Source organism: Schistocerca piceifrons, chromosome 9 (assembly GCF_021461385.2).
Source record: "Schistocerca piceifrons isolate TAMUIC-IGC-003096 chromosome 9, iqSchPice1.1, whole genome shotgun sequence".
Classification (NCBI taxonomy): Eukaryota; Metazoa; Arthropoda; class Insecta; order Orthoptera; family Acrididae; genus Schistocerca; species Schistocerca piceifrons.
The window spans coordinates 44,033,002-44,055,194 of record NC_060146.1 but is presented as its reverse complement, the minus strand read 5'-3'; the positions used below and the strand labels follow the sequence as shown (position 1 = coordinate 44,055,194).

The 22,193-nt window shown below is 43.8% G+C and overlaps 1 protein-coding gene across 1 annotated transcript in view; it reads left to right on the top strand.

The window, feature by feature from the left end:
• The window catches only part of LOC124716682 (endothelin-converting enzyme homolog), a 330,992-nt gene extending 312,391 nt beyond the window's left edge, over positions 1-18,601 (top strand). Inside the window, exon 9 of the mRNA XM_047243221.1 lies at positions 18,428-18,601. Within this exon, the coding sequence (XP_047099177.1) occupies positions 18,428-18,601 (174 nt within the window). The remainder of the gene's footprint in view (positions 1-18,427) is intronic.
• The last annotated feature ends 3,592 nt before the right edge of the window (positions 18,602-22,193 follow it).

Here is a 22,193-nt window from a genome sequence, read left to right as displayed (position 1 = left end):
TTATGTTACGCATACAGCAAGTGTGCAAGGGTTGGCTACGTTGTTTTCTGTGACAAATATTTCCCGTATTTCCTTACAGCTTACTCCTGTTTTCCTCAGAATTCCGAACATCTTCCTCCATTTAATATTGTCGTACACTTTTGTTCTGGTTACGATGCCACGTTTTAGTAACCGTGTATATAAGAAGAGGAAGACCGTAGGGAAAAGATAATTAACACTAATACCAAGTTGCGATACTATAATGAATAAGAGCGCGGAACATCGTCTCTTTCCTGTTTACCGTTTCGAATTAGTTCAGTGGCTCTGAGCACTATGGGACTTAACAGCTATGGTCATCAGTCCCCTAGAACTTAGAACTACTTAAACCTAACTAACCTAAGGACAGCACACAACACCCAGCCATCACGAGGCAGAGATAATCCCTGACCCGCCGGGAATCGAACCCGGGAACCCGGGCGTGGGAAGCGAGAACGCTACCGCACGACCACGAGATACGGGCAATTAGTTCAGTGTTGCGCCTGTTGTTGGTAGTATTATACTTCTTGTGTAAAGCGGGTAATATGCAATATGTACAAGAATCAGGAGGGAACAATAAAACCAATTTTTCATGACTTAGCACAGCCACAATTGTTACACAAATGTCTACACGGAAAGAAGCAGAATCCTAATGAGAGCGTAAACAATTTGATTTGGAAAGTGATTCCTAAAAGGGTGTTTGTAAGCATAAAAACACAGCACTTTGGCATTTATGATGCAATAGCAACCTACAAACAAGGGAACAGTGTGAAGTGTGAAGTTCTGAAGGCATTAGGATTTACAGCTGGGGAGAACACTGTACGAGCACTAAGAAATATTGACAGAGAAAGGATAAGAGGAGCAGAAAGAAGACAAAGGCATATGAAGTATGATGGAACAACAGGCCAAAAAAGAAGAGGAAGCTTTTGGAGGATGAAGAAGAAGACCCTGATAATCCATCCTTTAGTGCAGGAATGTATTGAGAAACTTTGATAGCCATTTCTCGTAAATTAGAATTTTTCGAATAAAAGGAAAATTTTCTCAAAATCCATCAAGCTAGAGAGATGAAATTTTTATACAGCACTCCTAGTGGTCAAACTTATATTGTAACACAGCCATTTGGCAATATGTTCAGTAGTTTCATTTCAGTTTTATTATAAAGCAATTATTTGTAAAAAAATTTGGGTCATTAATAAAAAAAATAATTGGAAGGAAACTAGAAAAGATACTCCAAAATCCCTTTGTCATAACTGCAATACTAAACCACTCTATATGTAAAAAAAAATTCAAATTTTTCTACTTGGTAGTTTATTCATAAATGTTCGTCAGACTTAGTGATTTTAACATTGTCAGCATAGGCACCTCCGGCTCCCCTTAACAGATCTCGTAGGCGGGTGAGCATTGTGTGCCACGTACAGTAGAGGAACTGCTCACAAACTGTATCACCATGACAATGTTCCCTGTCGGAAAGCAGCAACTGTGAAGCAGTGGCTTTCAGACAATAACATTTCTGGAATGGATTGTCCCGCCCTGAGACTCGGCCTGAACACAACGCAACACCTGTAAGTATGATTTACAACGTCGACTTCGCTCCAGACTAGTTGCGGCCCTTGAGGAATAAATGACTGCCATTCCTCCACAGATATTCAAAAACTTCACTGGAAGTGTGCACAGCAGAGATCTAACAGTCATAAAGGAAAAGAATTGGCACACTCTACATTAATGTCCACTAATAAGGGGTGGCCCTCCCGGGTAGCCACGCGGTCTAACGCGCTGCTTCCCGAGCGAGAAGGCGTGCCGGTCCCCGGCACGAATCCGCCTGGCGGATTGGTGTAGAGGTCCGGTGTGCCGGCCAGCCTGTGGATGGTTTTTACGGCGGTTTTCCATCCACCTCGGCGCTTGTGGGCTGGTTCCCCTTATTCCGCCTCAGCTACACTACGTCGGCGATTGCTGTGCAAACACTGTCTCCTCGTACGCGTACACCATAGTTACACTACCACGCTAACATCTAACATCTGGAGTTACACTCGTCTGGTATGAGACGTTCCCAGGCGAGTGGAGGGGGAAAGGCAGAGGGGGGGGCGGGTGCCACTGGGGGGCTGAACCGCACAATAACCCTGGGTTCGGTGTGGTGGGTGGCCTGTTAGGAGGTTGTGAACCACTGAGGGCTATGGCAAGACGTAGCCTCTCCGTTGTTTCTAGGTCTCCGGCTTAATACACAGTACACAATATGGGGCGAGTCAAAATTATGTGTACACTGTTTGAGAGAAAGCATTTACTCAGAATTTTCAATATACAGAGTCTCAATCCCATCGCCAGCATGATTAATGCGCTCAAACTATTGTTCAACAGTACAATTTAGTGCCCGAACACGCATTTCTGAGAAATGTTGAAGATCACACCTTTTATACTGTCCTTGAGTTCTTACAGGACTCTTACTTTTGCCCAATGCACGCGTTCCTTTATCATACCCCATAACCGGAGGTCATTAGGTGTGAGCTCTGGAGATGGGGGAGGCCGTAACAACGGTCTGTCGCAACCAATCCAACGTTTTGGGAACGTTTGTTCAAGATAACCACGAGTGGGAGAGCAAAATGTGGCGTGCACCATCATGTTCAAAATACACGTCTTAGGTTCAAATGGCTCTGAGCACTATGGGACTTAACATCTATGGTCATCAGTCCCCTAGAACTTAGAACTACTTAAACCTAACTAACCGAAGGACATCACACAACACCCAGTCATCACTAGGCAGAGAAAATCCCTGACCCCGCCGGGAATCGAACCCGGGAACCCGGGCGTGGGAAGCGAGAACGCTACCGCACGACCATGAGCTGCGGACCTTTAACGTCTTAGTTGTATGGGCACGTTATTAACGGCAAACTTTTTCAGCAGTTGTAAGTAGTCACGTGCATTTGCCGTGGTGGTTGTAGAGGACAGTGGGCCAAGAACACCAGCAGCAGTCACGGCACACCACACACTTGCCTCCGGAGATGCACATTAATGCTCACAAACGATACGTGAATTTTCAGTACTTACGAAAATTGTGTTATGACGATTGACATGAGCACTAATGAAAGGTAGCTTCGCCGCTGAAAGTCATTTTCCTAACAATGCCCAGATGCGTCCGTGACATTTGTGTCAGAATCTCACAGCGTTCCAGTCGTATGTGTTTCTGCCGAGCAGTCAAATCTTGAACGAGTTGTAGGTGACGTGGTCACATGCCAAGGTCCCTGGATTGAATTCGGTTCACTGTCCACAGTGGAATCCATGTTTCCAGACTGCACCATCTCATCGATTTCTTACGAACTCTGTAATATGCCCTCCTGCATTACAGCAATGTACTTCACTTCTGCCAGTCCTTGGTCGCCCCGCATTTCTGTGATAATTGTCTGCTACTGATCGAGTTGATACAGACTTCTCGTAAATGCGATAAACTGTTGGCCGAGTTGATGGCCGTCTATCTGGAACTGGTTCTGAAAACCTTCCACGCACTTTATCGCGGATTGCACGACTTCCATTAAGCTTGCAACCACTTTTCTTTGCTCCAATGTGAGTCTGTCAGCCATAAGTATCAACAACCCGGAACAGAAAACGAAACAAAATTAAGACCACATAATTTTGACTCAACATGTAGTTGTCTGCATACTCTTCTTGAGATAGTGTATATGTCCCATTACCACACTTTCTTGTGTAACTATACCTGGTCAAGACTACTTTAGGCCTACTTTACACGGAGGCACTAAATTGCGAAATTAAGTTTCAAAGCAGTGCTGCCAGCCACTGCACTTTCGAACCGCACAGTGGCGAAATTCGTTGGCGAAACTATTCAGTTCCTTAGTCTCTTCAACTTCTACGACACGTGACTATCAGTTGCATATACTTTCAGGATGAACGGCGCATCAATAAGTGCGGTAGGAAGTGGTAAATTGAGAAAACTTTCGGCTTATGGACAATTGCACTATGCGTATGTTCTTTTGGGACGTTAAAGATAATCGTTATAAGAATAAAGTGGGATGAAGTACTGCAGCTCAGGCGGTTCTTCATTAGATGAACGCGAAGGATTTTCGAAGCCGTTGGTATGAATAAAATGTGTTTTGGGAGCAATAATAAACATCTAATATAAATAAAGATACTTCTCTGCAGTTGGAAAATGGTCCCAGGTCATATAAAGTGTTCCCCAAGATGCTGACGAAATAGTCAGTATCGATGAAAGCACAGCTACGCAGTTACGGAAGTTACTCAAAGAATGGAATGTGGAGTTGATGGCGGACATTACAAAACTTAATATGTACGAAGTGAAAAGCTTTAGTGTCTGAATACTGGAGAGAAGGACGTTTCCTAATACATGTTACCAAAGATATCTGGGACGAATTTCCCAATCGTGGAGTTTGGAAACCAGTACGGATTCTATAGAAACATACGAGAATTTCCGCTTGCCAAAATAAACGCAGAGTGATCTGCGATTTCAGCGACGTAAATGGTTCTCAGATCAGTATCTTAATTCCTTAACACATCTTCAATTCTGTTGAGGAGATCCGTGAACTGTTCTGGCGTCATTCTTTGGTTGGTCAAAACAGCTTCTGGAATCTCAAACAATAGTTTATTTCAACAACTCTGCTGAATAGCACAGCTGGCCGGTGTGGCCGAGCGGTTCTAGGCGCCTCAGTCCGGAACCGCGCTGCTGCTACGGTCGCAGGTTCGAATCCTGTCTCGGGCATGGATGTGTGTGACGTCGTTAGGTTAGTTAGGTTTAAGTAGTTCTAAGTTCTAGGGGACTGATGAGCTCAGATGTTAAGTCCGATAGTGCCTAGAGCCATTTTAACCATTTGAATAGCACAGCGGATGTCTTCTCTTTATTTAGTCACGAATCCAAACATGATTTTTTTTTCCTTTTCTTTTGTTCCGATTTGAAGCTAACAAGCATGAACTCCGACAGCTGGTGCTGAAGAAGATTTGTGCCAGTCTTCCACCATGCGATGGCAGCGACAGCGAACGACGCAGTCGACAACAGCAAATTAATAAATCTTTAGCATAATGCAGCAGTCAGCAACCGTGAATTGTTCAGACAAAAAGAAGTTCAGCCTTCAATTGCAAGGTTGCAGTTGCAACTGAAGGCTGAATTTCTTATTGTCTGAACGGCAAATTGCACTCGCGTGTTCAAAACATATGACGACACGCCACTGTGCGGAGGCACGGAGAGGCGGAATTTTGCTGAAGTCAGTAGCGAGCCAGGTGTCAACTGGACATTCAAAGAAGCTACGATCCGCCTCGAAAATATCCTCCGCAGACGGGGTTTTAAGGTGAAATCCATCCAACTACGGCATAAGACTCCAAAACATTCTATTAACTGCGACATTTATGGCTGTGAAAGTTCACATTTTACAATTAGACTAAGGTCTACAGTCCCTTACAGGTGTAAAGGTCAGTGCAATCAAAACATACGGCCGTTTATGTCACATGTTTTGATTCTAGAAAACCTAAAGGGTACCTCCTTTAGACGTAGACCCATCAAATTTGGCAAGAACCAAGGTTTCAAGGCAAAAGTAAATAATCAAAAAATTGTTAATTTGTATTTATATCAAAGGGAAAAAAATATTGCTTTTGTCATCTGTTATCCGACGTCAAAGTTGAAATTAAGACATTCTTGAGAGTCATGGAATCCCTGCGAGCGATATCTTGCCAGTATCATTGTCAATCACAGCCAAAAATCATCCAGATTCTCGATACTCGTAATGTACCAACTGTCTACATACGTAAATAAATTTGTACGGACACGTGAGTGCGTCGGTTCTACTACCACTTCTTCTACTCGTTGCGTTGTATTATAACAGCCTTAATTTAATTCCCTATTCGTTGCCACAAATATGTACCGTATTTGACGATGACCATCTCTGTAACGCGCACCCATAAATCCATCTTACCTCCGTGACTAAATTTATATCATAGCACCTGTCTGGTACGTCCGTGAGTTCCCAGCATTGGGAGACAAATAATATTCCCCTTCTCACATCCTCTAACCCTGCGGTGGCCGCGCTGCTTACCCCTCTGCCTCTGAGATAAGCGGCTAACTTACCTCATGGCCTAATTCACCTACTTCAGTTAAAATTAAAAACATCTTAAAATATTACTGTCTGTGTAAGCATTTTTGTTTGTTGCCGAGAAGAAGAACTACACTGTTAAGAAGTCTCAGTGTTAGTTGACATTTTTGGAACTGTAAAATGCTGCTGAGAACCGTGCGTCACCGTTTGACGATCTCTGTACTATAGTAGCGGTACCGGGAAACCGGCGTCTCGTCGGGAGAAATGTGTTCGTCGCCAGGGCGACCACGTTGAAAAATTAATACTAGGCACGAAGAACAAAGATGTAGAAAGTTAATAAAGTTCGTTTTATTTAAAATGTTTTAATATTTTCACGTAAGAATTCGGAAGCATTATTTAAGAGAAAGCGTACTTTTTCGAGCATTTTTGGCCAGTTTCAACTTTGAGGAGCTGTAGAATCCGGACCATAATTAGGAGAACAGTTTCCTTTGGTCAGTTTAAAGATACAACCCTTTTCTGTTTTCAGGCAGATTTTCATTATGTTTTGATCAGTTGCTTCATGGCTATAATGTCAAAAGCAAGACCCTGCTATTGATCTTTCCGTTGTAGACACTGCGACGGAGAAAGCACGACTGTGAAGCTTGAATTTTTGTTGATTACATCGTATGTCATTACTAATCAATACTCTCCGTGTTTGTCAGTTGCGAGTTTGTAAAGCAGTTGCGTTAGTAGTCGCAGTCTATGGAGTCTGAGGTGGAGCGCAGTTATACCAGCACGCCGCCACTGCTAAGTACACAGTAAGCGCCTATCCACCAGCGAAGAATGGCGATTTCGTAGTCTCATTCCAGTACAGCATTGCCGCGTTCATTTGTTACGGGTAGAGGGCAATCACATGCGAAATTATACCTGAACGCTCGGTATGCAAGGAGCACCCAGTAAACGAACAATGAAATGTATTTTACATTTTAGCAGTAAACGAAACCGACTAGCTCGAATACAGTCTGCAGGTAGTAATAACGAATGAAATAAAACCAACTTAGCCGCTTTCTCTCCTGGCAGAGATCTCGCTGCTGCTATTACAGCCGTCTGCTTGGCTCTGCAGCGGTTCTATGTCAAGACAGAAGGCTCTTTGGTCGTACCTGTTTTCAGATTTGTGCACGTGACTCACTAAATTCCTCCGTACGCTGTGCGGAAAACTTTCCAGTGCGCAGAGGAACAACTGTGAAGTGTCCCTTACCGTAACAGTCTTGTTCTAGTTTCCAACATAGATCTTTGCAAATGGTCAAATATTTTTAGTGGCGTTGAATTCGAAATGCTCCACAGGCAACCACAGAAGTTTAATTTCCTTGCCCACTAAACAGAATACATTTTACAGAAGGTAAATCCATTTTCCAGACCTGCACACTATTTCAATTCTTCCATTCCAGCCACTCCATTGTGAACACTTCCTCTGTGATAAGCGTGTACATTCTCTGAGGCATAAGGCACTTTTTGTCTCTACCATCCAAACTTCCTGCAATGATTTGCACGCCAATCGTTCAGTGTTAAAATCGTTCAGTGTTAAAATCGTTCAAATGGCTCTGAGCACTATGGGACTCAACATCTGAGGTCATCAGTCTCCTAGAACTTAGAACTACTTAAACCTAAGTAACCTAATGACATCACACACATCCATGCCAGAGGCATGATTCGAACCTGAGACTGTAGCGGTCGCGCGGTTCCAGATTGAAGCGCCTAGAACCGCACGGCCACACCGGCCGGCTCGTTCAGTGTTACAAATGGTCTTTTCGGTGTCTTATATCCTTCAAGAATACGTTTCCTTTCCCTGCTACTCGCTTACGTTTTGTCAGCTTATGTTTTGTGTTGGACTTTTTGGATGTTAAGCCCTATTTCCGAATAGCGCGCAAAAGAGTTGTTTCACTCATATCAGGAGAGTCTTTCACTTCAACACTCAACTTTTCCAATACGGCTGCTACCGTTGGAAAATGTTTCTCCACATAGATGTCGTCTATTTTCCTTCTTACACTACTGGCCATTAAAATTGCTACACCAAGAAGAAATGCAGATGATAAACGGGTATTCAATGGACAAATATATTATACTAGAACTGACATGTGATTACATTTTCACGCAATTTGGGTGCACCCTGAGAAATCAGTACCCAGAACAACTACCTCTGGCCGTAATAACGGCCTTGATACGCATGGGCATTGAGTCAAACAGTGCTTGGATGGCGTGTACAGGTACAGCTGCCCAAACAGCTTCAACACGATATCACAGTTCATCAAGAGCCAGTTTCTCCGCCACCATTGACCAGACGTTTTCAATTGGTGAGAGATCTGGAGAATGTGCTGGCCAGGGCAGCAGTCGAACATTTTCTGTATTCAGAAAGGTCCGTACAGGACCTGCAACATGCGGTCGTGCATTATCCTGCTGAAATGTAGGGTTTCGCAGGGATCGAATGAATGGTAGACACACGGGTCGTAACACACCAGAAATGTAACGTTCACTGTTCAAAGTGCCGTCAATGCGAACAAGAGGTGACCGAGACGTGTAACCAGTGGCACCCCATACCATCACGCCGGGTGATACGCTACTATGGCGATGACGAATACACGCTTCCAATGTGCGTTCACCGCGATGTCACCAAACACGGATGCGACCATCATGATGCTGTAAACAGAACCTGGATTCATCCGAAAAAATGACGTTTTGCCATTCGTGCATCCAGGTTCGTCATTGAGTACACCATCACAGGCGCTCCTATCTGTCATGCAGCACCAAGGGCAACCGCAGCCATGGTCCCCGAGCTGATAGTCCATGCTGCTGCAAACGTCGTCGAACGGTTCGTGCACATGGTTGTTGTCTTGCAAACGTCCCCGTCTGTGGACTCAGGGGTCGAGACGTGGCTGCACGATCCGTTACAGCCAAGGGGATAAGATGCTTGTCATCTCGACTGCTAGTGATACGAGGCCGTTGGCATCCAGCACGGCGTTCCGTATTACCCTCGTGAACCCACCGATTCCATATTCTGCTAACAGTCGTTCGATCTCGACCAACGCGAGCAGCAATGTCGCGATACGATAAACCGCAATCGCGATAGGCTACAATCCGATCTTCATCAAAGTCGGAAACGTGATGGAACGCATTTCTCCTCCTTACACGAGGCATCACAACAACGTTTCACCAAGGAACGCCGGTCAACTGCTGTTTGTGTATGAGAAATCGGTTGGAAACTTTCCTCATGTCAGCACGTTGTAGGTGTCGCCACGGGCGCCAACCTTGTGTGAATGCTCTGAAAAGCTAATAATTTGCATATCACTGCATCTTCTTCCTGTCGGTTAAATTTCGCGTCTTTAGCACGTCATCTTCGTGGCGTAGCCATTTTAATAGCCAGTAGTGTACCTATCCCTTTGTGAACTTGTTAAATACAAACTTTTGTCGCGCGCCAGAAATCTTTTTTTGCTGATACGAAGTTCATATCTATATTCTCTCGAAATTTAGTTCCGTGTACTTTCACTAATACCGAGACATTAGGAAGTTTATACTGGCTGTGATGCTCAAATGCTAGTGTCCTGTTCTTTATCGGCCTCGCACTCGCACTGATGATCATGAACTTCTCACAATTCCGTGAGTGCATGGTTTCATACGAGTACAAGACAAGTGATTGCATCACGAAGACGATCACACGCATACACAATAAGGAATTGCGGCACGGTTGTTTTCTATGCGACGGAAAGTCCTGATGCGCACTCTGCAACAATGCATAAATGAAATGCAACCAACATATGGGAGCACGAGGCGCATAAAGACGCAAATGCAAATAAATTGCACTCCTGATATTAGAGATTTATGTAAGTTTATGTGCATAAAACATAACAGTTATTAAAGGCAACGATAGAGCTGGCACTTACTCGTGTTGTTCATACGTATCTCCATTAGGCGAATTGCGGCACTCTCTCTAATCGCAATGATTACGATGAAACGACTAATCAGAAAGCAACGAAAATTCGCCTTTAAGAAGAGACTGGTTGTATCTTTAAATTGTTCAAAGGATACTGTTAACGTAAGTACCGCCTAGTTTCTGCTATGTTTCAGAATTGACACTCGTCAAAAATGCTCGAAAAAAGCAAGGATTCCGTTAAGCATAACCACATATGTCGCCCCCTTTTCAGCTAAAATATAATATTCTTACACCAAATGAAAGCACACTGTCGCAATATTTCGGCAGAGTACAACTCATTGATACAGCTAATACAGTTACTACCCGGCGGGGTCAGGGATTTTCTCTGCCTCTTGATGACTGGGTGTTGTGTTATGTCCTTAGGTTAGTTAGGTTTAAGTAGTTCTAAGTTCTAGGGGACTGATGGCCATAGATGTTAAGTCGCATAGTGCTCGGAACCACAGTTACTTCCCCATCTGTAAATGAAATACAGCAAGCAGCAAAGAAATTAAAGAATAATAAGGCTTGTGGCGAAGACCGGATATAGGCTAAGTTATTACAGAATGGAGGCCCACAACTGGAATTAGAAATACAGGCGCTAATAGAAACAATTTGGAAGACAGAAAGCATTCCTGCAGATTGGAAAACTGCAATTGTGTGCCCCGTGTTTAAGAAAAATGATCCACTTGTTTGTGATAACTACAGAGGAATTGCCTTACTGGATGTCACTTACAAAATCTTATCGAGCTGCCTGTTAAACAGGCTGATTCCAATAACAGTAGAACCGATTGGGGACTACCAATGCGGTTTCCGCAGAAACAGATCCACATTAGATTACTTATTCACCCTAATACAAGTAACTGGGGAGGCGTGGGAATTGAATGAAGATGTCTACATATTATTCGTAGATTTTAAAAAGGTCTATGACAGCATACACTGACAGACACTCCTAAATATAATGAAGGAATTTAAAATACCATTAAAATTAATCAGATTAGTTAAAATGTGTATAGACGAAATCTTATGTCGCATAAAGACACCGGTAGAAGAAACTGAAGATTTTAAGATGTACACCGGACTGAGACAAGGAGATGCCATTTCACCTATTTTATTTAAACTTGTCCTAGAGAAGATCGATAGAGATTTTTCTAAAACCAGTCCACAAGGGATCCAGCTACAGAATGTGAACATTACTAGACTTTCCTATGTAGATGATGTAGCACTAATAAGCAGTTCCAAAACAGAATTAATCAGAATTCTGCAAAACTATTATAAAATTGCGGAGAAAACAGGATTATATGTTAATGAAGAAAAGACAGAATACCCGCCCATAAGTAAAAAATCAGAAAAGATGCACCTCTGACTGTAGATGGATTCAATTTCAAGACTGTTGACCACTTCAAGTACCTAGGAAGTCTTTTTAGTAATAACAACAGCACAGGTATAGAAATAGATGCCCGTTTGGCAACAGAAAACAAGACACCTTTTAGTTTCATTAAAATTCTAAGAAAAAGATCACTTAGCAGTAACTTCAAAATCCGTTTATATCAATCGACCATTATGCCTGTGATGTTATATGGATGTGAAACATTAATATTGAGAAATAAAAATGAAGAAAAACTGTTAATATTCGAAAGAAAAGTACTAAGGAAAATTTTTGAGCCTGTATATGACGAAAATAACAGGGAATGGAGAATAAGAAGAAATGAAGAATTAAGAGGGATGTACAAACACCGTAACATCGTCGAGATGCTCAAGAGAAGAAGGTTGAATTGGACAGGGCCTATAGCAAAGATGACAGAGAAAAGACTACCTAGAATGTCATTCAGCAGAACAGTAGACGGAACGAGAGTAAGAGGGAGACCCAGAATCAGATGGCAGGATAACATTCGGGAGGACACAACTAGGATGAACAGCAACAGCAACTGGACAAACAGTGCATTGGACGGACAGAAGTGGAAGAGGCTCGTGCAGCAGGCGTATTGCCACATGTAAAGTAAAGTAACGCAAGTACAACTCATTGATGTTCGTCGTGGCGTGAAACCAGAATATGACCACAAAATCACTGGGTAATCAATTTGAACTGAATAATAGGGATGGGTACGAAATCACGTGAATGTTACAAATCACAGGTTATTGAGAAGTCACAGCTTTCTTATTTACAAGTTATCGTATCTGGCTGTGATTTCAGTCACGCTGTTTCAACTGTTATGATGTTATTTCGACCGTTCTCAAGGACGATATAAGTCAAAAGTAACAACTAAAAGTAGCATTATAACATTAATCGCCGTGTGCCGCCTGTTTACCGACGTTACAAGCAACGGTCGATTGATCTGTGGGGGAGTGTCACAGGGTAAAATTGCTAACATTTCCGGTAGTGAAAGCACTTGAGCGGGGGATGTCATCGACTTGCAAGTTTTCACAAACTTAGAATGTAACCTCTCCTCAGACGAACATTGTTTAAAGAAGCAGTGGCAAGTTCTACAGTTCCGCTGACAACGATATATATATATATATATATATATATATATATATATATATATATATATATATATATATATATATATATATATATATATATATAGGGTGAGTCACCTAACGTTACCGCTGGATATATTTCGTAAACCACATCAAATACTGACGAATCGATTCCACAGACCGAACGTCAGGAGAGGGGCTAGTGTAATTTGTTAATACAAACCGTAAAAAAATGCACGGAAGTATGTTTTTTAACACAAACCTACGTTTTTTTAAATGGAACCCCGTTAGTTTTGTTAGTACATTTGAACATATAAGCAAATACGTAATCAGTGGCGTTTGTTGCATTGTAAAATGTTAATTACATCCGGAGATATTGTAACCTAAAGTTGACGCTTGAGTACCACTCCTCCGCTGTTCGATCGTGTGTACCGAAGAGCACCGAATTACGTAGGGATCCAAAGGGAACGGTGATGGACCTTACGTACAGAAGAGACTGGAACAGCACATTACGTCCACATGCTAACACCTTCTTAGTGGTCTTTTTCACTGACGCACATGTACATTACCATGAGGGGTGAGGTACACGTACACACGTGGTTTCCGTTTTCAATTACTGAGTGGAATAGAGTGTGTCCCGACATGTCAGGTCAATAGATGTTCAATGTGGTGGCCATCATTCGCTGCACACAATTGCAATCTCTGGCGTAATGAATGTCGTACACGCCGCAGAACATCTGGTGTGATGTCGCCGCAGGCTGCCACAATACGTTGTTTCATATCCTCTGGGGTTGTAGACACATCACGGTACACATTCTCCTTTAACGTACCCCACAGAAAGAAGTCCAGAGGTGTAAGATCAGGAGAACGGGCTGGCCAATTTATGCGTCCTCCACGTCCTATGAAACGCCCGTGGCCCGTGTTTGTTACAACACGCACCTGAACGTCGGAGGGTGCAAGCGTCAACTTTAGGTTACAATATCTCCGGATGTAATTAACATTTTACAATGCAAGAAACGGCACTGATTACGTATTTGTTTATATGTTCAGATGTGCTAACAAAACTAACGTGGTTCCGTTTAAAAAAAGGTAGGTTTGTGTTAAAAAACGTACTTCCGTGCATTTTTGTATGGTTTGTATTAAACAATTACACTAGCCCCTCTCTTCACGTTCGGTCTGTGGAACCGGTTCGTCAGTATTTGATGTGATTTACAAAATATATCCAGCGGTAACGTTAGGTGACTCACGCTGTATATATGACAGCGGTGAAGAAAAGCAGCTACACTCGTAGAAAGGAGGTAGCCCCACAAACCATTTTTTTGTACAAGACTGCCTGCACTGCAGAGTACTTTGCACACGCCAATATGACGTGTTTCAGACCCGCCACCAGCGTCGTGTCCTGATAAGTGTCCAGAAACGATGGTTTTCGACCGGCCTCGTGTGGATAAGAGAGGTCACATGATGTCTACTTAGTTTCACCGAGATAAACCCCGGCTGCGAAGAGACGTTCGGTTGTATGGCCGCTCTCATAGTTCTGGAATACGTGCCACCCACAACTCCATTCGACATAAGTAGCGTCCCTGACCGTCGACATTCGTATAAGGGATTGACGCTGGGTGGAACTGTCCTTCTAGAGTAATGCTCCTCTTAGAGAGGCGGTCAGTAGTTTCATTATGGAAAATGCCAAGATGCCCTTTCGTCCAAAATGAGGGGACGTCAATGAACAAAGTCCGCCTGTCTGTTATGGCCTCCAAGACATATCTATTGGTCTGTTTACCAAAGGCACCCTGTACCAGCTTCTGCAACATACACTCATGCTCATAAATTAGGGATAAGTGCAGAATGTGGTGCCACACAACGTGGCACTACACAAAACTGGCGCTAATAGCATAGGCACATAAGGAACAAACACGACACAGATCTGTAAATCCACGGTATTGGTGATAAGTTGAGCAAACCGTCCCGAAACACATGTGTTAAATGACGTCACGGTTTCCTGCGCATGTACCCCGACACCAGTGTGGGATATGATCACCATGCACACGTACACACGCCGCACAACTGGTTGGCATACTCTGGATCAGGTGGTCGAGCAGTTGCTGGGGTTTAGCCTGTCGGATCTCTTCAAGTGTCGTAGGGGTTTCAAGATGTGCAGCGATACGTCGACAGAGAGCATCCCAGACGTGCTCGATGGGGTTTAGGTCTGGAGAACAGGCAGGCCACTCCATACGCCTGATATATTCTGTTTCAAGGTACTCCTCCACGATGGCAGCTCGGTGGGGCCGTGCGTTATCATCCATCAGGAGGGTGGGACCCACTGCAGCCCTGAAAAGGCGGACATACTGGTGCAAAATAACGTCTCGATACACCTGACAAAGACATGTGTACATGCATCATAATCCCATCCCACACCATCAAACCACGACCTCCATGCAGGTCCCTTTCAAGGACATTAAGGGGCAGTTATCTGGTTCCTGGTTCACGCCAGATGAAAACCCGTGAAAATCACTGCTCATATTATCGTCCGTGAACATAACCTGGGACCACTGTTCCAATGACCATGTACTGTGTTCTTGACACCAGGCCTTACGGGCTCTCCTGTGACCAGAGGTCAGTGGAATGCACCTTGCAGGTCTCTGGGCGAATAAACCATGTCTGTTCAGTCGTCTGTAGACTGTGTCTCTGGAAACAACTTTTACAGCGGCTACGGTAAGGTCCCGAGCAAGGCTACCTGCAGTACTGCGTAGCCGTCTTGGGGGCACTGAAGATGAGATATCGGTCTCCTTGTGGTGTTGTACCCTGTGGACGCCCCGTACTGTAGCGCCTGGACACATTTCCTGTCTACTGGAATAGTTGCCATAATCTTGAGATGACACTTTGTGGCACACGGAGGGCCCGTGCTACGACCAGCTGTGTTTGACCAGCCACCAGTCGCCCTACTATTCTACCCCTTATAACGTCATCAATGTGTGTTCTTTGAGCCAACCCTCGTCCGGCCATCCTGATTTAGGTTTTCCGTGATTTCCCTAAATCGCTCCAGACAAATGCCGGGATGGTTCCTTTGAAAGGGCACGGCCGACTTCCTTCCCCGTCCTCCCTAATCCAATGAGACCAATGACCTCGCTGTTTGGTCTCTTCCCTCAAGCAATCCAATCCAAACAATCCTTTGAGTCATTTTCAAGAGACAGTCACCATTAGCACGTCTGAAAATGTCTGCATACTTACTCGCTGCACCGTACCCTGACAAGCACCAACACTCCTCTGCATATGTGGACTGCTGCCAGCGCCACCGTGCGACGACCGCAGTTCAAATGCACCGCATGATCATACCGCGAGGTGATTTAAACCTGCAAACCGCCCACCAGAGCGTTGTTTCACCATGTATCAGCATTATCCTTAATTTATGAGCATGAGTGTACTTTGTGGATCGCTGAGGATCAATACGAACCGGAAAGTCTGCGTGTCATTATAAATAGCCTCCCCGTGACCAATATCGGGTAAGAAAGTGCTCCAGGTCGTGATTAATCTTCACCCCCGTTCTGAAATCGAATGGCAAGTGCGGCACCGGGGCTAGAGTAAAGAACGCACCAAACGGAGGGCGAAAGCAAGAGAGGTTCGGGTCTTTTAGGATTAGCGGTAAAAGATGCAGCCATTTCCCATAGCTGCGAATTAGTATGGGACTTCGCTTGTGAGGCGCCTGTGTGAGTCCCCACGGAACAACTGCCTTGAGGGAAGCACAATCAAATATGGGAGAACAACTAAAGAGAGTTCTCCCCCGGTAGCTGAGTGATCAGCGCGACAGAATGTCAATCCTAAGGGCCCGGGTTTGATTCCCGGCTGGGTCTGAGATTTTCTCAGCTCAGGGACTGCGTGTTGTATTGTCCTAATCATCATCATTTCATCCTCATCGACGCGAAAGTCGCCGAAGTGGCGTCTCATCGAAAGACTTGCACCAGGCGAAAGGTGTACCCGACGGGAGGCCCTAGTCACACGACATTATTATAGCTAAAGAGAAAATTGTCAGACTACATCTGGTGACGTATGGCGAGTGACACTGCAGACGTTTTCACTAACAGTGCTTTGGTGGGAGTTGATTGCATGGTTCCAAGAACAACACACGAAGCATCCTATAATGGACGACATCGACTTTACAAAACGTCGATTTCGTCGCGTTGCTACAGACGATGTTTCCATAATCTAAGACAGAGCATTTTTTTTTTATAGAGATGGGGCCCCTCCACGCCAGCACCAACGTGGTGACCAGACTAAAAGTTCTACTGTCACCTCCGTAAAACATGTTAGTTATCTAGTAAGCGGATCACAGGATGCTGGGCTGTGATGTTGTCCGTGCGTCTGGGTAAGACTACGCATTAACACGGTCCGTCAGGTGATAGATGGTGGACGAAACGCGAATGAGGGTAGCAATTTGAAGAGCAGAGGGAAAAAAGTGTCAAGGCTCGTGTCGTGGGAAAAAAAACCTCTTCGACAGTGGGATAGGTAGTAAAAGCAGTAGTGGGTTACTATCTGCGATAGTTCATGCAAGGTTGGATTTGTTAGTATAGGTATCATGCATCATTACCGTGGAAAGCGATGGCGATGTGTCCCAGTTGATGCAGCCGCTACATTCCTGGAACAATCAAGATCGTTATACAGTAGTGGGAGATCGGCCATAGATCATCTCACTGTGTGGGGGATGTGTGGAGCTTGTCTTCATGCAGTGTACGGTACGGCTTCCCTGCGTGGTGCGTGGTGCCAGTGTGTTCCAGATGGATATCCAGTAATGGCGTCTGATTAACCTGTACCGTTGTGTTTGCGTGTGCTTGGCCATAGATGTTAGGTCCTTTCAAGTATGTCTTTTGGTCTTTTCGTTTCCATCTATGGTTGTGGTCGTAGTTCCCCAGATTCAGAATAAACGGATTCTGTGAATGTCTGGAGTTTCTGTATAGTCTTGTGGTGAGTTTGTGGAATACCTCCGTGAGAGTCTCAAGTCGGTATTCCAGATGAAGGTCCGCGATGCGTGTGTATCGTAGAGCATTGCTTATGATTTTGAGTACATTGTTTTGTAAGAGCTGCAGACAGTTCGAGACAGAGTTAAGAGGTCTGCCCGTTCTACGCCTCACCAAACTGTAGCAACCATATGCGGCCCTCCACTGATCTGATAGCGGACCGCCCCTCACAGTTCGTTCTTGCAATCTTTTTCTTTTTACTGATCTTTCACTCCTTTCCAGGAGAGGGCAACAGCTAGCAGACCTTAGTTCTTTCGAGAATACATTGTTGTACCTCTGTTTCTTAAATGAAGTGAATATTAGTAAAACAAATGGTGCAAACTAATTATGTGGCGTTTTGCCCCCTCTTACGGCCCTTACTTTGTGAAAGTCACGGGTTGCGGCCCGCTACACTGGCAAGTGGTTGCACCTCTGATTTAGCCCAACCTTAGTGCAGACGGAAAGTGTTGTAGCAGTGGGGGGTGAGCCGGCCGTTGGTGGCCAAGCGGTTCTAGGCGCTTTAGTCTGGAACCGTTCAACCGCTACGGTCGCAGGTTCGATCCTGCCTCGGGCATGGATGTGTGTGATGTCCTTAGGTTAGTTAGGTTTAAGTAGTTCTAAGTTCTAGAGGACTGATGACCTCAGATGTTAAGTCCCATTGTGCTCAGAGCCATTTGAACCATTTTTAGTAGGGGGTGAAGGTCTGGTAGCGGCTGTACAGCAAGCCTCGTGGGTTGAGTGAATGCGTGTTGTGGTCCCTGAGTGGAGCTCACCCCATTATTTCTACGTAAATACTCATCCTAATGTGATCTTGAAGTACAATGTATTCAGTTTATTCAGTTGCAGGGAAATGGCGGGTAGGCAAATGCCAGGTTAGAGTCTTTGTTCTGAACACATGTTAAACCTGTGAAGAACAGTATCTGGGTTAGGGGCAGAGGATGACAAAGTGCGTTGTTCGGTTCCAGATGTGGTGTACAGCGAGCACGCCCCGAGGCCTCCAGTGGGCCCTGGAGGACGAGCACGCGCCCAACCACGTCAGGGTGCAGGGCACGCTCTCCAACCTTCCCAACTTCGCCGAAGCCTTCAGCTGTCCAAATGGGTCGCGCATGAACCCTAACAACCGCTGCAAGCTCTGGTAGACGGCCATCACCTCGATCGGACACCGCAAATGGTCAGACGAACTTCGCCCGTGGAATCCACCTCCACCTGATCCTCAAGGAAGAAGGGGCCAAGTTAAGGGGGGAGGGGGGGGGTATGACGTCAAACGGACCGACTTGGTGCAGGAGAGGCAGCACATGACATTTTAATTTCCACTGTCTATACTTTTACAAAAAAATTCATAAAACTTTGTCAGAATGACCAGGAACGATTCAGAATTCACACTCATAGCAGTGGAAGTTCGAAAACATAACGAAATAATTTTTTTACATGTGAAATTTCATCATTTTTTTCACTTACTAATGGCAGTATTTGTTGCTATAGGTACACATATAAACACAACTATCACTAGAAGAACGCCAAAAAGAAAAAGAAAACAGAATATTGCTGTTATGGTAAGTGAATGAATCCGTTTCTTCAGAGTGTCACGAAACAGAAATTTTATTTCGTTTACGCGAAACATTACGAAATTTATCGATCTATCTTATCGATGTTGTAATTATCATTAAATAAGGTCTTTTAAGAAGATTGCTTATGACAATCGAGATCTTTGACCTCGTCCTTCCACTGAAACACCGTAATTGCTTCAAAAGACTTTTCAAAAATCGAGTCAAAATTAAAATGTGTTGTGTTCTCATATCTGGCCTTGTAGGAGTAATATATATATATATGGAAGGTTTCAGCCACACAAACTATATCACTGGGAACTAGAGGTGGCTTCGATTTCCAGTATACTTCAGTATAACTGGGGTGGATAAGAACTTGAACAACACGAAGAAGGCTGATGAAAAAAGTTACAGGCAAAAAAAAAATCTTTGTGGGAAGGGAAGGATAATTTCAAACAATTTTATGTAGTGGCCGAATACTTCTCTTACTTTTAATCAGAACCAACTTTTATTACGTAGAATTTTAGGTTATAGTTTAGACAGAAATTTTAATCAAATGCAGTAGTCATGAAGTAGATCGAATGCTCACAATCGATCTCGGATTTTTGAAACGAGCGGCGAGTTCAGTACTCGCGTTGTACCTCCTAAATCTGTTGACAAAACTCTTTGCGCCTATGTAGCAACTTAACGTCGTATTATGTATCGGAATAAAGTAAAAATTCTTAAACTGACCAATGCTAACAAATATGACATCTTTGAAGCAGTATATAATATGTTTCTCGTTTTATGTGCCCATTTCCTTAGATCATCATCCCAGCAACTCGAACTTTCAGTCTTCAACGTATGTTGAGAGTAGCAGTGTAATTCACCTGTGAACCAAAAATAGATGTGTGTTAGAACACCTTTCAGGTTCCTGTTACGCATTTGCTCCATATTAGCAGAGCAATTTGTACATAGGAAACATTCTAAGACGACAAATCCAGGTGTCAGTCCTTGTTAAGTGCCACCTGCGTATTAGAAATAGACGATTACTTAATGGTTTACTCGGACTGAATGGGTTAATGTTTAGTTTTTTTCCGAGCTTCTCTTAAATAACATAGACTTAAAAATCGAAAATCAGCAGTGTGCTTTCTTTTACGCACGGTGCACTGTCTCGAAAACATGCTTCAAAGCTGAAATTTCGAAGTCACCGAAACCTTTTTTACGCTCACTCTATGCAAATGTGTGTAATTCGTAATTCTTGGACAATACCCATTCCTATGTGGTCCTTAAATTTACTGGTACGTGTATTATGCCGTGTTCAGTAAACGGAACGCATACTATGAGAACTGATAATTACCACACGACGACGAAATAGAAGATTTTAAACCCAAGGATCTGTTTCTTTTAAAAACTACAAAAAGCAGAATGGGTGTCTCTCCCCTTCTCTGAGGACCAACACCAGACCATTAACAGCCCCTTGGAAGGTTACAGGTCGAATTAGTACTAATGGCGGCGCATTCCTCTCCCATTACGGCAGCCTTGCACGACATGAGCTGGACGCAAATCTTAAAATGGACGGCACTCGATAAGAACTGCAGTTCACCCTGATGCAGCGGACCACAGCACATTCTGAGAGATGTTAGCTGGCGCATTGTTGATTAAATGTGTCAACAATGAATCGCAATACGAAGTATCTGAATACAGCAAATTCCAACATGCTTATCCACTGCTATTTCTGGAAGTTCAGACGCTAAAGTTGTACAGTCATACAAAATTAGTGTAATAAATGCCTGGCATTATTTGAAATAGTGCAAAGCAGATGTCAGAGGTAGAAAGGTAATGGTCGTTAGTCCTGGGCGCCTACAAGGCAGAATTAACGGTGGGGATTCATAAGACCCACGGACGTGAGGAGGGTTTCGTCACGCTGGGAAGGTAGATTCTCATTTCACAGCACATCGAATGCGTTGTTATGGAGTTGAGAAGCTAAATACTTGTGACAGACAAGTGTACAAATGTCAGTGCTACTCGTTTCATTCGCGGTAAAATAAGCTATACTCTTAGGTTTATGCTTAAAGAAACCCTCGGAAATAGTGACATATTCGAAAAAAGGGACAAATATTTTTGACACCGCGCAGAAATTTCAGCTGTCTTCTTCGGTCCTACCTAAACACACCTTCGAAAATATTCAGAAAAAAATAACCAGATATTTTTGACAAAGGAGGAATGTAAATGTCAATGCCATTGTTTCATTCGCAACAGTTTCGTCTTTCGTTTATTTAATCATGCAGAAGTCACAAAGTCGATGAAACTCATTCTTGAGAGAGCAACCTCTTACATGTAAATAAGATCGTATATTGCAAAATATAGTTCTATTACATGAATAGGAAAGTCCCAGAAAGTGTTACAAACGTGAAGACGGAAAAAAGAGCGTATAGTGGGACACGAACATGATCCATCGACTCTGTAACTGCGCCTCTCTAACCACCTGACGTCTGCGATCACTATTTTTCACCTCACTACCCCTTAAATGTTTTTACTGCGGATGTGTCATTAATTGTTTATTAAACATACTGTATCCAGAGTGATATGCTTGCGATAAATCTTCAATGCGCCATTGCCCTGAAACGGAATACTCTCGGAACACGCTAGTTCTAATACGGAAACAAAGGAATACGATGAATCCAATATGGCGTCTCAAAAGTAATGAGTGATGGACGTCACGTGACTGATTTCCGATTTCAGCCGAACGCCAGCCGTATGCCATTGTATGTCCTCAGTTTAGTCATTCGTGTCTTGGGCTGTCTTGCCCCTCCCCTCCGCGAGTGGGCAGCGCCTGGTGGATGATTGGCGACTGTCGGCGGCTGAACGGTCTGTTCCTTTGTGCAGGAAGAGATAATTATCGCTGTCTCTGTATGTCTATCTTTATACAAGATGATCGCAGCATTTCAGCTGTTCAGTATAAATGTCAAATCAAAATACCTTCAGCTGTTTAAATTTGCAGTTTTATTTTATTCGTGCAGCCATCTTGAAGTGATGGTCAAAGGCGTTTTTTTTTTTTTTTTTTAATTTTTGTGCTAAGTTCCCATCGGACCAGTCTGCTGAGGTCATCGGTCCCTAGGCATACACACTACTTAATCTAACTTAATTAACCTAACTTACAACAAAACACACCCATGCCCGAGGAAGGACTCAAACCTTCGCAGGG